The sequence below is a fragment of the Cryptotermes secundus genome, unplaced genomic scaffold, assembly GCF_002891405.2.
Source record: "Cryptotermes secundus unplaced genomic scaffold, Csec_1.0 scaffold2516, whole genome shotgun sequence".
NCBI classification, from domain to species: domain Eukaryota; kingdom Metazoa; phylum Arthropoda; class Insecta; order Blattodea; family Kalotermitidae; genus Cryptotermes; species Cryptotermes secundus.
Genome location: NW_019721805.1, coordinates 574116 through 592466, shown reverse-complemented (window position 1 = coordinate 592466; position 18351 = coordinate 574116). Strand labels below are relative to the sequence as shown.

The following is an 18351-nucleotide window of genomic DNA, read 5'->3' as shown; positions in this document are numbered from 1 at the left end:
ATGTAGATTTTGATGCCAAGCAGAGGGGCGGGGCTCTGGAGTGTAGTTCCAAGACTTGAACCCCGCATGTCCCGGGTGCGAAGCAGACGGGGCCTGTCACGTGGAAGGCCCCAGTGAGTGAGTGGCATGTTTGGCTCCTGCAAGTGCGTTCGTTCTCTGGAAACGACCTCTAAGCAGTGGGTCGCTTGTTTGAGCCTTGTTACGTGCTAATGTGACGTTTGTTTCTCGTGTGGTGTACAGGAACTGAATTTACTGACAGGTTAGCGTAGCGGTAACGCTCTAAGCTCGTATTCGGGAAATGCATGGCTCGAATTTCGGCTGTGCTGTCGGATGGTATTCCCTCAGTCGCTCCTGGATAATATCCAGGATTATCCTGGATAATATCCTGCCTGGATAATATCGCGAATAGACCAGGACAGTGTCGTCAAATAAATAAGCTGAAATTGCAGGGAAGTTACCTCGAGTCCTTTCATTCGGTTCCTCGGAGCTGAGCCCTTTTTGAGAAGCCGCCAGTCGCTCAGCTACTCAAGGATTTCCCAACTTTAATGGAGCACGAAGGTTAATTAGAGTATTCACAAGAGACCTCCACTGGCCCCTATCCTGAGCCATATAAATCCAGACCACATCAACCCATCCTGTCTCTAAGATCCATTTTCTTGGTCTTCCTACAGGTCTCTTTCCTTCTGGCTTTCTCATGGATAGTGCAGTAGGTACAGCGACTGGCAACGGGCCGGTCGACTGAGGGGTCGGAGTTCGAGTACCTGTAGGGGCAAGAATTTTCTCCGTGTCGTCCAGACCGGCTCTGAGGCACACCCAGCCTCCTATCTAATCGGTACAGGGGACTCTTTCCCCTGGGGTAAGGCGGCCGGGGCGAGAATCTGATTACTCGCCTCAAACCAGTGCGGAGGTTAAGAAAACGCGGATCTCTACATCCACTCCCCCATGCGTCTTCATAGCGTAGTGCTTAGCTACGAGTAGTTCAGCACAGGTACAACTCTTCCTTTTATATGTATATATATATACGGTATGAAGTTAGTTAGTTATTGGAGAGGGTGGGTTTCCCCATGCACTTAGACCTGTATTGGTCCATTGTGCTTCCCTCTATGATTTCTACCAGTCTCTATATCCTACCGGTACTGGTGCTTACCATCAGTCCCGCCCAGCCAGCGAGACCGGCTCTACTAGCTGAGAGGTATCTATAATGCCTCCCCCCTCTACGAGAGGTATTAGTGACTGCTGTTGGGCGGGAAACGTACGTAATTTTGGCTCAGTGACCTCCTTTGGAGATATGAGGTTCTTTTACGTGCCGTAAAGCTACGACACGGGACCCACGGCTTAAAGTCCCTCCCGGAGGACTTGTTCCCTGAATTTTTCCGCCCTTAAAAATTCCACGACCTCCGCCGGGTTTGAACCCGCGTACTACGAGTCATGAGGTGGGAACGTTACCTCTAGACTACGGAGGCCGCTACGGTATGAAGTTAGTAAGTACTGTGAGTTTTGCAGTTTTTCACTTCAGTTCATGTTACGGTTTCTTGGCTTGTGATACCGGAGTCAGGCGCCTTAGCAGCAGCAGCAGCAGCAGCAGCATTCACTTGTAAGAATGTGATCGTTTGCTTCATATGTGAGCGATGGTCCGTAACTGCAGAATCCTGGTCCGTAAGATACGATGCAGCAAAATACAACAACCTTTTGGGAAAAATGTAACATCCCTGAAGATGGAAGCAGTAAGTTCGTCCCCAAAGTTTGTAGCCACATACCTTCCAGACTACACGGTGTCACAAGCCGGATTAAAAAAAAACAACTTACCTAGATTTTGTTCTGCTGTTAAGGTGTATATTCTTCAGGGTGTTTATGAACTTCGTTGAATTTCAGATTCTCATTAGTAGTGACTGAAAATTACTATCGTCTGAGATGTGACGCCGTATAGTCCAGTAGTTCACTGACGTTATGGAAAAAGATATCGTCTTCATTTTCAGGGTTGAAGAGTAAGCCAAACAGACCGCCCAGCGTTTTGCAGATTTCTTGGCTTGGTCTACTCTTTGACCCTGAAGTTGGAGGCAGTAAGTTACTTCGAAACGTTAGTGAATTTCTGTAGGAGGGGTTTCTATATTTCATTGAGAAATCGCTTAAACGTGTTTCTCTGTCTTCCTGTAACAATAAGCTTGCCTTGTGCACACAGTTCCTAATTATACAATCCGTCACCTAGGTCCCTGGCAGGGCTCAGCAACTTCGCCGGGGCAGAGTCCAACACCGATGTTGCCGCCGGGGTGCTCAACTTCGGGTCCGAAGGTCTGGGACAAATGATGGCCGAGGCCTGCTTAGATAACCTCCGAAGTGAATTCCGAGGTGACGACTGGGGTAACAATGGTCCCGGGGTCATCACGAGAGTCCTCAAGAAACTGTGTAAAGCGCAGCAGGTAGGTAACCGTCAGTTTGATGTGACTTCCGGCTGTTGTAAGTGATCAGGATGGAATTCAGTACCGAGTCTGCATGTGCTTTAGCAATGAATACTCTACGCAGTGTATTTATGTGTTTCCCTGGTTGGTCTTTGTAATAGAGACGCCGTGTTTTCTGTGAGGTACGAACTGAATTTTTATATAGTATTTATAACCTCTGTGTACACTTTAAAGTAAAATCGACGGCACAGATAGGGAGTAACCTTAGCGTTTCTTGTATTTAAATGCCGGACAACTGGGTAGAAGTCAGTTTGCATCCGGAAGTTCCTGAGATCGACTAGTTCAATAAAGGGTTTCCATGGTTTTCCTCCGCCTTCGGGCTAATGCAGAGTTACCACCTAAATTCCACATAACACTGCAATCTTCACACACAGCCCTCACAGTGTTAATATGAAGTTCTGGCCTAACACAGCAAAGAGCCTGGTCGAATTCTGGCCTCTGATGCATAAACACAGAACATTCCACTTCCCACCGCTTTACCTTCTTCATATCACAACGCCTTTACCTACGTTTCAAACTACCTTTAGCAGACGAGCGATCTGGCACTGCCCGAGGACGTATAAGAAACGCTTCCCTCAACAATAAACACTATTATTGTGTCCCACTGTCCCCCTGTCCCCCTCCACCTTCAGTTCTCTCTCTTGTTCTTCGTCGGACTTCAAAGGATTGGCACGTAGGCGTATGTAAAAGAAAGTTAACGCTATTCCTGTGCCAGGGCGTGGAGACCCACAGGGTTGTGAGACGTCGAGGCTCCCACATTTTCTCTAGACAATCGGCTCACAGATGGCGGTGAGGTTTTGAGCCTTACGCGCCTTTACCCCCAGGAAGATTCATGGTACTCATTCTGTTAGACACTGAGTCGACCCCAGGGCCATAGTGTGGCTGGAAGGATTAGGTCAATTGAAAGTCCAATTACCTGATCAGGAATCGAAACCGCGACCTTCCGTCTTGTAGCATAGTGCCTCAACCGACTGCGCTACCGCGTGCCCCGACACGTGTGCGTATAGTGATTATCCTTGAATTCACTGTCTTTTGTCGTTACATCGGCTGCCCAGACGGTCTGCATCATCATGGCAGAACAGCCTTCAGTAGAAGACTGCCAGATTTGATCCAGTTCCCACTTACCCATATGTGCGGCAACCCCCGACCTGGAGGACCAGGTCCCTCTATTTATGTCGCCCAGTCGCGGGGCTACGGCGGAGGCATTCTAACCCGCCTCCACACGGGATACACATAACATGTGAAGTACTGTAAACGTACTGTGTGGGTGTCTCACCGGGTAGCTCTTCATAAGAACACGTTTGTTTGTTTGAGAACAGGGCGCTCAGGAGAAATGCTCATGTTAAGGGACGTAACGCGGCACGGACTGTTGCGTGTACTGCGCACCGAATATTATTATTTGGGCCGAAGAACTCAAGAAGAATGTGACAGACGGAACACGCAGCCCGCATGGAGGGGCGTGGATGATTTTAGTCGGAAAACCCCGAAAGGAAGGATAGGTTTGAAGACCGAGGTGTAGGTGATAGGATAATATTAAGCTGGATCTAAAACAGTGGTGTGAGAGTGCAAAATGGATTTAAGTGGCTTAGGATAAGATACAATAACGGGTTCTTATGAACACGGTAATGAAACCTTGGATTCCCTAGAAGGGGTTATTGACGGTCAGCTTCTGAACGAGGAAGCTCGACGCTCCTTTTGCATCAGTGTGACATGAACAGTACATACCGTTGAAGATTTCTGTGTTCTGTGGATGTGACGCCGTTTAGTCTTGTAGAAGTTCGCCAGCATTCTAGGGCAGTGTACTGCCGCCATGTCGCAGGGTCCAAGATGAAGGCAAGTATGCTAGGAGCCGTGCTTGCTTAGCTTACTCTTAAGACCTGAAGATTGAGGCAATAAATTCTGCCGAAACGTCGGTGCCTCATCATAGACGATAGTTGTGTTCACAATTACCTCTGTGAGAACCCCTGTCGCCGCCGCATGGCCACGGGGCCGTCAGGTGTGCCCCTCAGGTTAAGCCACGTAACCTTCGTAACCTTGCAGGCCTGTTGGTTGTCCTGAGTCGTGTTCCAGAGGTCCGGGTTTCGAATGTATCGTGCCAGTGACTTGTTACTCTGTCAGAGGTTTGCAGTAGCTGAGACTGTATGGCGTTGCATGGCAGGATTATTCATGACTAATGAATTGGAAAGGGTTCGGAAGGAAGCGGTCGTGGCCTAACTTGAGGTGCTATCCCTATGTTTGTCTTGAAGGGGCCGAGGGGGAAGTACGGGAAATTACACGAACTACACGTACACTGTGGGGAAAATGAGAAGTTTCTGTAATGCTAAAGCGGTGTTTTAAAGGATGAATAGAGTTATTCACCACATCCGTATGAGGCGCTGTGGTATTTCCGTTTTCTGATCTGGGTAGGGGCATGCACGTGAGACCGTTGTGTAATGCGCACAAGGACAAACGCACGAACACAACAGCTTTCACATCTTCGCTCGATAGGGCCTTTCTTTGCTAATTGCATTAGCGCGACTGGCTATTTTCGTCTGCGACATAAACATGCAACTTTCCTCTCTCTTGCTGCGGGCTGAATAGGGCACACGCGAAAGATATTACGAAATTCACTCCGTACTGTAGCCACAGCTGATAAGGCGATGTCTGAGTAATGCGGCAGAGTTTTTATGAGTTTCCACTACCCATTACTGATATTAATTTTAATTTCGTGGGCAGACTTATAGTTTCTTAATTTAATTGTCATTCCTCGCTTACAGTTTCAGCTACTGTGTACCCGATATTGACAAGGAAAGCAATCATCCCCGGACGAAGAACTGGTTCTCTTAGTCATTCGTATTAGTACTCGCTCCTGAGTCGTTCTAGAGAAACAGTTGCTCAGCTACGTGGGAAATAACCGGCAGGTTCATTACCGAATTCACAAGAGCCGCCACTATCCTGAGTCAAATGAATTCAGTGTCCGTACCGTCACAACATATTTAAGATCAGTTTTAATAATATCCTACCATTTGTGTCTGGTCTTCCTAGTGATTCATTCCTTCGAGTTTTGCCACCAAATATTGTGGGACTCACATTTCTGTCGCAAGAAGTATGCTTGCTACATGTTCTGTATATCTCATCCTCCTTGTAAGCCAGTATACATGAATATGCTAATTGTGTTAGCGCAGTGATACGTAACGAAATGATGAATGAAAGGGAACAATGTCCGTCCCAATTCGAACGAGCGTGCCCTTGAGCACGCTAATGTTTTTCGTCGCGAAAGGGGGGGGGAAGAGTACGAACATCTCAACAAGTTTATCTGCTTGCGTCATATGTCAAAGAGTCAGAGAAGTTCAACATTTTCCAGTGCCACGAGCTTTAATATCAAAGAAACTCTGCATTTGTTCCGTGTGGTTCTCACAATAAATAGCGACTGTTTCCCTAAACAGCATTAACCGGTTGGGCTCTGTAGCGGAGACGTAATGTTTCCTGTGAGGTACGGACTGAACATACTAAAACTCCGCATTCTGCCCTCAGAGTGTATCTGTGTGCTCCGTGTGGTTCTCACAATAAACAGCGACTGTTTCCCTAAACAGCATTAACCGGTTGGGCTCTGTAGCGGAGACGTAATGTTTCCTGTGAGGTACGGACTGAACATACTAAAACTCCGCATTCTGCCCTCAGAGTGTATCTGTGTGCTCCGTGTGGTTCTCACAATAAACAGCGACTGTTTCCCTAAACAGCATTAACCGGTTGGGCTCTGTAGCGGAGACGTAATGTTTCCTGTGAGGTACGGACTGAACATACTAAAACTCCGCATTCTGCCCTCAGAGTGTATCTGTGTGCTCCGTGTGGTTCTCACAATAAACAGCGACTGTTTCCCTAAACAGCATTAACCGGTTGGGCTCTGTAGCGGAGACGTAATGTTTCCTGTGAGGTACGGACTGAACATACTAAAACTCCGCATTCTGCCCTCAGAGTGTATCTGTGTGCTCCGTGTGGTTCTCACAATAAACAGCGACTGTTTCCCTAAACAGCATTAACCGGTTGGGCTCTGTAGCGGAGACGTAATGTTTCCTGTGAGGTACGGACTGAACATACTAAAACTCCGCATTCTGCCCTCAGAGTGTATCTGTGTGCTCCGTGTGGTTCTCACAATAAACAGCGACTGTTTCCCTAAACAGCATTAACCGGTTGGGCTCTGTAGCGGAGACGTAATGTTTCCTGTGAGGTACGGACTGAACATACTAAAACTCCGCATTCTGCCCTCAGAGTGTATCTGTGTGCTCCGTGTGGTTCTCACAATAAACAGCGACTGTTTCCCTAAACAGCATTAACCGGTTGGGCTCTGTAGCGGAGACGTAATGTTTCCTGTGAGGTACGGACTGAACATACTAAAACTCCGCATTCTGCCCTCAGAGTGTATCTGTGTGCTCCGTGTGGTTCTCACAATAAACAGCGACTGTTTCCCTAAACAGCATTAACCGGTTGGGCTCTGTAGCGGAGACGTAATGTTTCCTGTGAGGTACGGACTGAACATACTAAAACTCCGCATTCTGCCCTCAGAGTGTATCTGTGTGCTCCGTGTGGTTCTCACAATAAACAGCGACTGTTTCCCTAAACAGCATTAACCGGTTGGGCTCTGTAGCGGAGACGTAATGTTTCCTGTGAGGTACGGACTGAACATACTAAAACTCCGCATTCTGCCCTCAGAGTGTATCTGTGTGCTCCGTGTGGTTCTCACAATAAACAGCGACTGTTTCCCTAAACAGCATTAACCGGTTGGGCTCTGTAGCGGAGACGTAATGTTTCCTGTGAGGTACGGACTGAACATACTAAAACTCCGCATTCTGCCCTCAGAGTGTATCTGTGTGCTCCGTGTGGTTCTCACAATAAACAGCGACTGTTTTCCTAAACAGCATTGATGATTGGTCATCGAAATGTATAGATGAAGTGTGTTTTCTGTGCGGTAGAGACGGAATTTGTAATTTCGAATACAATGCTTCCAACGTAACCCTGGAAACTCACTATTATAATTCCATTACTGCCTTATATTCCGCTGCCTAGGACGTGTTATCCGTTGCCCAGCAGTGACTGTTGGAATATGCGTTTTGCAGCACGTTACAATATTTTTTAGATGTACTGTAAGGCTTCAAATATATAAGCCGCCGCATATATTCAGATGCCAGACGAGTGATATGTAGGACTGCTCAGACAATGCAGCTGCGCTGTCGACCGCACGCAGGTCGATTCCAGGACTGTCAATAACAAGGGGATTTCCCACGCAGTGGAACCAGATTCGCCGACTTCTCTTGGCAGCTAACGAAAGAAGTTCGGAGAAGTACCACATAGACAAGGCCCTGTGTCGCACCCGCTGCAAGTAGTTTAATTATTTCAGAATCCATAAGACTCAAGGAAAAGTGCGCTGAGCATAACATACGTGTTTCATGTCCCTTTGCAAGGTTTGTTCGAAATGTCTTTGGCTCGGATAAATATTCGGAGTTACCAATCGAGATGCGTATGGAAATACACGGAGGTTTCCGTACAGGTGTTCGTTATTGCCGTCGGAATTGAACCCAAACTGAAATAATTTGAAAATTTGTAACCTAACTGCGAATTACATTACCACTGATCTCGCGCATCTTGTACTTGAATTGTTCCTAAGGACTCATGAATGCATGTGAGGCCTTCAGATTTTACAGTTTCTATATGGGCGTGAACTTGGTCTGCACAGTAAACGGAGAACAGACTGAGTGAATGGGGGTGTGTGGGAACGGGAATAAGGGGGCAATATTCAGACCTAAGAGGGATGACGTAGGAGGCTGCAGAGAAATACACGAGGAGGCGCTTCATGACTTGTACTTCTCTGCAGATACCATGAAAATAAGGGGAGTGATGTGGGAAGGGCATGTAGCATGCAAGGGGGGGATATGAGTGCATGCATCGTATTTGTCGGAGAACCTGAAGGAAAGAGGCCACTAGGAAGACCTAGACCTAGAGAGGAGGATAATATTAAAATGGATCTTAGAGCAACAGGAAGGGGTGTGGATTAGATTCATTTGGCTGAGTACAGAGACCAGTGGGGGCACGCGATAGCGTAGTTGGTTGAGGCACTATGCTACAAGCCGGAAGGTCACAGGTTCAAGTCCCGATGTGGTCAATGGATTTTTTCAATTGCCCTAATCCTTCCAGTCGCACTATGGCCCAGGGGTCGACTGAGCCTCTAACCGAAATGAGTGCTGGGAATCTTCCTGGGGGATAAAGAGTGGCCGACACGTAAGGCTGGCAACCTCACCGCTTTCTTTTAGCCAGCTGTCTAGATAATGTGGGACCCTCAACGTCTCACAACCCTATGGGCCTTCACGGCCTGTTACAGGGATAACTTTGCTTGCTTTACAGAGACCAGTTGTAGGCTGTTGTGAACATGGCAATGCTTATGTGGGTTGCAAGGAATTCCTTGTGTGGCAGAGTATGTTGACTACCGAAGAAGAACTTGGGTTCGTGGAGTTTGTTAGTGGTTTTCCTCAGTTCCTCCAGAAAGATGTAGCTCAAATTATGCTTCCTTCCACAACCTCCCCATTTCACTAATCACTGTAAAATCCAAACTACTCATAGCATTGTTAAATAAATCTAATGATTTTGTGTACTCCACTAAGGACCTGTTCTGGATATCTGTTCATAACTGTCCACCTTGTTTCAGATCTCCCAACATGTCTTCTTCTTAGGTAATCTATATCCTTCATCCTTTCCATGTGTCCTCTCCACTGCCTTCTGTATTTCCCAGCACTGTGTTCTCTAAACAAGGCCTGCCAGATTGCCTTGGTGCCTAAAATTTTCATGATAAGATCTAGAATTTTCTTTGTGTTTTATTATTACTGGTGCATGCTCCGTCGATGATAGAGAAAATCATTTATTTTCTTTTCCTTTGTTCCTTGTGTACCCTTATCTTCTTTCCTTCATACTGCATCCCACCTGTTATCATTCCTTTCCCTCTTATCCACATTACAGTGTTTACCTTACCCCAATTCTGTTGTACTGCACTTCCTGTATCCTTATCACTTTTCCTCCTTTCTCCTGTATTCTCTTCACATCTCATTGTTCTCATTATTATTTTGTTAACTGAGTGGAGGACATATCATACTGAGGTATTTTGTTTTCTTGAAGTGGCTTGAGGATCTGTAGGATATTTGTGCAGGTAATCCTGTTACATGAACCAGGCAAACAATTTCTGTGTAGAAACACGCACACATGTGGCCAATGTGTCCAGGCTCTGTACTAATCTCATGGCAACTTTTGCTAGGTACGGGACATGACTGCAGAGAGGTGTCATGGGTTTACCGTTCATCCGCCAGCAGCCTTCTACCCGATACCATGGCGTCAGTGGAAACTTTACTTCGACGAAGGTACGAGTGCAAAAACGATGGCCCGGCTGAAGAACAGTCTGGCCATCCATGTGTGGAACAAGTTCAGTGCTGCCAGAAACATCACTGTTGGGTCGAGACAGCCATATGGACTCATTGCTCAAGAATTCTGCCCCAAAGTGTATTCACATTGTGGCCCTGTTTTTTGAGGAACTCTCTCATCGTGCTCATGTCACATTCATTGCACTGTTCAGCCCTTTATTAGGGCCTTACTTTATTTTGAATTATTGTTACAGGACAGACATGCCATTATGCTTCAGTTCATAGTGGAGTCAACTGATAAAAACACATGAGAGATACTTTTCTGTTGGCTGTGCTGTAGCTCAGGTGGATATTTGCAGTTTCTCACCATGAGGTCCCAGGTTCAAGCCTAGGTTAGTTAGTTTGCCATTTGTAGTGGACAGAGTGGCTCTGGGACATGTTTGTTTTGAGCGCTTCAGTGTAGCCTGTCAGTTATCATTCCAAGAAAGCTCAGTCTCACTTGTCATCCGGGGGTTGGTGCAGTGGGCCCATTTGAGGCCTCAGTATTTCTGACGATATTGAAGCTGTGATCTAGGGGTGTTGTTATTTTATTCTCTTAACTTTATTCGCTTTAATGTTCTACTTAAATGCTCCCAGGCTGATGGAAGGGGTGCCTGTATCCCTTTCTATGGAACAGAAGACAAGTTTTACTGATTTCTAAGAATTACAGCTTCATGGAAGTGACTGTTAAGATTATCATCTTCTTGGAAATGACACCATATCATGCCACAGATATTTACCAGCACCAGCAGTTTGGAGGAACCTACTGCTTCCATTTTCAGGTTAGAAGACAAACCTTATGATAGGAAGATGTGGTCCAACCAATGGGTTCTCTCTTCACTTCCCTCCTTCTCTTCCCTTCCCAATATTACTGACTTTTCTTCTTGCATGGCTTAATCTTCTACCCTGAAGATGGAAGCAGTAAGTGCCTTTGCAGTATCATTAAGTTTCTCTCAGATTACAGGGTGTGAAATCCTAGAACACACTGAACTCTATAGCTGTGTTTTACAAAGTCTATACATATATAGGAGTTGTAGTACATGATAGCATGAAATTTGAGGTTCATACAGGGCGAGGAATCTGTCTGCGGAAATGAACCTGATGCTATCTTATCTGAGAAGAATGTAATCTTAACAGTAGATAAGGGCCACAAAGTGAAGATAATTAATCAAAGAACATGTAAGCAGATTATCGTAACAGTGAGTGTTTGTTATAAAAGATTTGAAATGAGACACAGGAAAGATGTACAAAGATAAAAGTTGTGTTATCTTTTTAACTTGTTCACTTCCAAATTTTATTTATTAACTTTTTTGTGTCCGTCTGTCTGTCTGAATGTAACAACTAGAGAGCAACTAAATAATTTCCAATAAGTTTTATCTCAGGGCATTACCCTAAAATGTTATGAACTGAACTCCATGGTTTTATTCTGCAAGCAAACTATACCGACCGAGCGACCGCTTGCTTGTCAGCGAAGTTAGTGCCAACTTTTGCGGATAGAGGGTGTCGCGTGGTCAGCGCAACGAATCCCCACGGTCGTTAATTTAGGTTCTCTAGACCGGCGCTTCTATTTCATTGAAATAGCTACTTAGTTATCCTCCCGAGGCTGAGTGGACCCCTTCCAGACCCACTACCTCAGAAAATTTGGTAGCGCCAAGAATCGAATGCAGACCTCTGGATCTGTAGCCAGGAACTCTGACCACTAGACCACAGAGGCAGTCAGAAGTCATCACTAGGGAGATAAATTCTCTATATGGTAGCAACTTAAAAACCCAAATTTATTTTTGTCTTCAGGTGAAACCTACTCAGTTGAGCCCAATCAACAGAACTAGTCCCTTATGACGAATTATATTTTGGTAAAAGTCAGACAGCAATAGCCTACACTTTATATGAGGACCTACATGCATTTCTGTGGGAATCTTCAGTGTAACTTGCTAATTAGTTACTGCAGAAAAGAATGGTTTGAAGAAACAGAGCGCCAAATTTATGTCCAGTGCACTTCTTCCATGCAGTTTCTGAGGCAATTCAAGGGGAATGAATGTATTCAAATTGCTGCACATTGCACGCATTTCCTTAGGGTTTGAAATGTGATTAATATTTGCAGTTCACTACTGCTTTGCCTCATTGTTTCTTGTCAGGGTGATAAAACAAAATTTAAAACATGCGTTCCCATTGGCCTGTCATGAGAGTATAGACTACAATGCAGGGTGGATAATGACATGCATAATAACACAGAAGAAGCAAGCAATAAATATTAAGTGTAATTTTCTGTGAGTTGGAAGTATCACGGCATGTTTTATCAAATTGTAAGGTTGCTGTTGTTGGGACGTGTTGCAGTAACATGAAATGGTGATCTCAGAATAAGACAAAGAAGAAATATGTTTCACTAGCTGTAATTATAATAGTAAAAGTGGAATCAAAACCTGTTCTACCTGATGTGAATTGATATTAGCTAGTAATTAACAGCTGCTGACAAGTAGTTTCCCTTAATAGGACATTCCAAGCAAAGGAAAAGGAAAATTACACATCATTTTGGCTTGAAAAAGAACTTTTCTCTAGTGTTCACCATGGTCCCATGGATGCTTTAAAATTCACAGCATAAGTTGCTGAATAAACAGGAAGTTAGCTTAGCGTGCTTCTCATTCAAACCACACATCCATGAGAACCTGGCTTCTTTGGAAACTTGTAGTCACTCAGCTGGTCAGGAAATTCCTCACTTTCTATGGACGCAGAAGATTTATTATTGTGTTCACAAGGGCCTATCATTGGTCTCTGTCCTAAGCCAGTTGAATCAAATCCACATCTTCACGTTCTATTTCCTGAACATCCGTTTTAATATTATCCTCACATATATGCCTAGTTCTCACAAGTGATCTCTTCCCATAAGTTTTATTGGTTACAATTTTGTTTTCGTCCCCTGTCATGCCTGTTACATTCCCCACACATTTCATCCCGTTGAATTTGGCGAGGAGTGTGAGTGAATTGTGGAATATAACGTTCAAAATAATTTATTTCTGTAAGGTTCATGTCTTTGGTAAAATATTTTGAGTGATCTCACTGCCTACAGTTTAATGTTGGTATGTTTTCCTCATATATTTTGGTTGGTATCATCTAGAAAGCATAATGCTGAAAGCTCTTAAGCTGTTAACAGATATTTTTATAAAAATGGGGACTGTGGTGGTCACTGTAATCTTGCATGATGTGTTTCAGTGATGTAGAACCAATGTCACTCTTCAGAAAGGCGACCAATCCATTAGTGAGACTGTGTTCCTGAAAAAGGACACATGACATCTCTGTCTGTGATCTTCTTGTGTCACATTCCCTTAAATAGTGAAATGTTACATGCTGTCTATACGTAATTTAAGCTTTACCAGAGTTCTGTTGCATTTTGGACAACAGATGCGGAAGAAATGCCACTACAGACATATGTAAAGGTGCAGAGTATAATTTCCAAAGTGAATTGCGATAACATATGAATATTATTGCTATGTATGATTGCAAAACTGTTTATGATGCATAAATATGTATCTTATTTCATGTTAGAACGAAAATTTTATAAGTTTTAAATGCCTCCTCTTATAAGAAAAACTGTACTTGAACTTCTCTCTATCACTCTCACTTGCCCAGTGTTCCTTGTTTATTTTCCTTTTTTTTATAATATTCTGTGGTGCAGTTCACTCAAAGTGAAGTACACTAGTGATCTAGATATAATGATTTTATTAAAAATTTAGATAAAATTCTAGTTTTTTAATGTAAATTTTTGATTATTAATATTTATGCTCATCATTATTAGGTGTGTAAGGTAAAATATATTTGATTGGTAATCTGAAATGTTTAAAATATATTAAATGTGTTGTGTTATCCCTCAGATTAATTTGTTTAAAGTGGCTGTATGTAAGTTCATGAACTGACATGGCCTTCACATGTAGCACCCAGAGATCAAAGAGTATACCGCAAGGATACTGTCATTGTCAGGAACATTGATTGGGGTGCTGAGCACAATATAAAACGCACAAAATGATAATAAGGAGCTGTTTCGTGATAATCACTTTGGGTGAACTAGGTTATCTGTAACCCAAAAACAAATTTGACTCTGAGCTGTAAAAATAAGCATTATTTGAGGTTATGTTTATAAAAATATAAAGATTGATAATATAAACACTATTTAAAAAGTAATAATTACTGTATTTGTGTTAAAAACAGTTTTCTGTTCTGATTTGTGTAGGAGTTCCTAACAGACATCTCCTACTGTCCCGAAACTTCTTGTTTTTGTAAGCGGTGATGGTAGGTGGGTGTAAATGGAAAGCACAGCTGATATTACAGAGGTTGGTGTTTGAAAGTTGTAGAGGGAATGATGTGATATCAGAGAAGGCTGAGATGATTTGTGGTTGGTTTCTTGGTGTGCTGTGGAAATGACGAGTATGGGAAGTGTGGGTGTGGTTTCATGAATGAGCTAATGACTGTGTCTCGATGAGAACTTGAAGGTTGCACCTCGCACCTGGAAGCTGGTCTGTATACCACAAAGCGAGCTACAAGCGACAGTATTGCATTGTCCTGGCATTTGGAGTAGAGGAATTGTTGACGAGAGTTTGATTACTGCAGTATTCACCAGTTATCTTGACTGAGGTTTACTGTGGTTTTCCTTGACCCCACTAGGCAAATGACAAGATATTACCCCAATCAGGTAATGACTGCTTCCTTTCAGATCCTTTCCAATTCGTTGTTCACCAGTCAGACTGTCATTTGGTACTGTGTGGTCTGAGATGATATTATTAAAGAAGTTACAGAAGGAAATATGCCAATTTGTTAGCCTTGGTAACTGCCTAGCCCTTCTTGATTAGGAGACAGAATATTCATCTAAAACTTTTATATGCGCCTACAAGACTTCACGGTGTCGTTCATTACCCAGAAGATGCAGGCTGAACATCAACATATTCGTTGACACTTCTGATGACATTCATGATAACGGTTTGCTGTATGATGCTGTTTCTAACTTTGTCTCTTTCTGAGTGGACCGTAATGAAGTCTTCTCTGTACTTGTGTTCCGTGCCAGGCTGTCTGTAGCTTTAGAATTCACAAAGAACTGCATACAGTGGAGCAGTCAGGGCAGGAGCCTAATACTGTATGCTTATTGAAGCACTTTGAAGTGACTGATCGTCATAACCGTATGTGCATGCAGCACAGGCCTTCCTGAGAAGCTGGCAGTTGGCCAGCCACACACAAAAATTGGTTGTTTAACAGTTTAAATTACAGTGGTAACTATACGTACCGCCTGCTTTACATTCATTTAGCCCACACACTATGTATGTATTTCGAATACGATGGAATATTTACCTACACAGCATTTAACACTTGATCTTGGTAATACAGATGCAGTCTATTTTCTGTGAACTACGAACTGAATATTTAGGCGCGTTCGCAACCCAACGGAGTGTATTAATTTCGCTTTGCGCACCCCCCTCTCCCGTCTGTATGCATGAAGGAATTGCAGAACCCCGAAACCTATCATCGTTACAAAAGCTTTAATGAAATGACATGATACAACTTCGGTTTAAGTCGGACGGAACTAATGGACGCGTTTGTGGGCGTATTTCGAACGGAACTCGCAAAATATTTATCGGAGCGAAAAGAAATGTTTGGAATTTGTAGAGAAAACTGACTCGCCTATTTTATGTTTAGAACATGTCTCCCTCGTGAGTTTCGAACCTGTGGACCTGAATTAAAAATCAATAATGGCCCCCTGAACGCAAGCAGAAGTCACCGAAGGGTTAAATTCTCGATAACTACACTCGGGAGATTCTAAAGGGCTCTGACGTTGGTGGATGACACACAGAATTACTGGGGTTTTGCACTTTTTCCATCGTCCGGAATTCTTGGTAATACAGGACACTCTAGGTAATAGAGGACATGACGTTTCGGAAACTGGATCTGTTTCCGTCTTCAGGTGAGAAAGGAAGACACCTACTCAGTTGGGCCCCCTCGTCCAGTGATTGAGATTAGCTCTTTCTAAGGGGCCCAACTGAGTAGGTGTTTTCCTTTCTCATCTGAAGGCGGAAGCAGATGCAATTTCCGAAACGTCGTGTCTTCTATTACCTAGAATTCCGGACGATGAAAAAAGTCCAAACCCCCAGTACGTAATTCTGTGAATTACACTTAGCTTCCAACTTTAATTTTCAAGTTTTTTTTTTCGGTGGCGCTACAGCCCCAATTTGGGCCTAGGCCTACCTCCATGAAACTCTCGGTTTCACTTCGGTTTACTAGATCTTACACATTCGGTAGGACTCCTTGGGCGAGTGATCAGCTCGTCGCAAGGCCTCTACCTGTAGACAAACAGAAAAACGCACACAAACATCCATGCCCTGAGTGGGATTCGAACCCACGATCCCGGCTTCCGAGCGCGCGAAGACAGTGCATGCCTTAGACCGCTCGGCTAATTTTCAAGTATAGACGTATATAAATATACAGAATGTCGCAGGAGGAAAGGTCAGTATTCTGGGAGGTCATGCTATCGGTCATTCCAAGCAAAACCGTGTTTGTGCATGTGTCCCATTCCGAACGGTTTCGAGGCAGAGCTATGGATGTTATGGCCCGCACTCAGACGAGCAACACGCCATGTCCTCGCACGAGTTGCAAAGTGCATTGTTGAATGACATTTATATATTACGAGCTGTGGAAAGGAAGTTATTTTAGTGGACAGAGAGAGGGTTAGCAAATTGCAAGCGAGAAGTAATATTACATTTGACGGAACGGAATTTCAAAATAGAGACTCACCATAAATGTTGCAGCGATAAGTTGTTAATTACTCTGAAATTATAAAGTCGTGTTGCAGTCTGCAAATCACAGAGCAACTGAACCGGCTCGTTTATGGATTCTTTGCTTCTTCTTGAAGTTACTTCAGCTGAGGAATCGGAGGGCATGAATAAGAAGGGCCAGACATCAGTTATTTTGTCTAGAGGCGTCTCCCTTGCTTTGCTTTTCTACAGCCTCATAAAGAGACGCCTCTTCGTCACGACGCAGTATGCGCAGACGCCTTTATTGATCGCGCCTCAATTTAATTTAATGCAGAATTCTGTAAGATTTTGCAGCCCACAACAAAAGGCCGACGTGTTAGCGGCGGTAACCACGTGATGTCTAAATCACAGTCACTTTACGATTGGCGGTTTCCCGCCACTTAATTCGTTCTGGCGCCAAGCCCCTTGAGACTCACAGCCACAATTGTTTTCAATTGAACGCTTGCGGTCATGGTCCTTATGTAACATCCTGTCTGATGACTGGACGGGTCTGCCGTTTACAGTTGCTGCTGACCTCGCCAGCGCAGTCATGTCCTTATGTAACATCCTGTCTGATGACTGGACGGGTCTGCCGTTTACAGTTGCTGCTGGCTCTCGCCAGCGCAGTCATGTCCTTATGTAACATCCTGTCTGATGACTGGACGGGTCTGCCGTTTACAGTTGCTGCTGACCTCGCCAGCGCAGTCATTTTCAGGTCAGAGCCCGCGGGACTCATGACCATATTTTATGGTCTCAGATTCGAGACTCCCCTAACCTGGAGCTCCAGGACCCCGTATTTATATCCCAGTTATACCCCCAGGCACCGGGTTACCTTTTCATCGCCTCCTACTACTCCCAGGGCTACAGTGGGAGTATTCGAACCCGCCTCCACACGGGATATGACGCCGTAAGTTCATATAACCAGTATTTAGAAATGCAGTTCCTACCTCACAGAAAACACTTCGTCTTTATTACAAAGACTAGTCGGGGCTCCAGCTTCAGGGTACAAGAAGCGGGTTCCGAAAACAGCGAAATGTAAGGATAAAGGTGTTGGAGTGGGCAGTGTACCACACAGAATTGTGGTGGTTCATTTGATTACCACATATTCAGCCACTTTAACAAGGCTGTCATAAGTGTGATGTAATTAAAACAAATGTCAGCCCGCGTACTTATGTCAGTTTTGCACCGAAGAAATTCCTATGACCCAACGAACACAGGGAAATGCTAATCCCTGTGTTCATACTTGCAGGCTGCCTGCTCGCCTCCACGCACAGCGCACATACGAGTACGTGCTTCGGCCAAGGTTTTGCACTGAATGGAGGAAGGTGCACGTGGCTTCCTGAGCTGCAATAAATGCTGTTAGAGCTGTCCAGTCAGTATAGCGAGTAGACTACTGGCCGGACGACTTTGAAGTCGGGCTTCAGTCGCCTCCATACCATCCTGATTGTCTCCTGTCTGATGGGTACCATGTGCTCTTTCTCTGAGGATAAAGCTGCCGGGGCGTGAAGCTGACCACCACCTCCATCTGGTGCTGAAGTAAAAAATACACGAAACTACTCCCCCATACGTCCTGAAGGCTTGGTGCTTAATTGATCACAGGGACAAATGTACTGTTTACCTCTGCCGGAGTGAAATAGACTGTTTGGAAGGCATAGATATTGATGGTGGAGCTGAAAGGTGGAGGAGCGGAGGCATAGCTCCATGTATTCT

General features: G+C 44.5%; 1 protein-coding gene across 1 annotated transcript in view; it reads left to right on the top strand.

The window, feature by feature from the left end:
* Positions 1-17994, top strand: part of LOC111861228 (lactosylceramide 4-alpha-galactosyltransferase) — a 28409-nt gene extending 10415 nt beyond the window's left edge. Inside the window, exons 2-4 of the mRNA XM_023845623.2 lie at positions 2207-2417; positions 9733-9835; positions 17891-17994. Coding sequence (XP_023701391.1) covers positions 2207-2417; positions 9733-9835; positions 17891-17994 — 418 coding nt within the window. The remainder of the gene's footprint in view (positions 1-2206; positions 2418-9732; positions 9836-17890) is intronic.
* Positions 17995-18351: the final 357 nt, after the last annotated feature.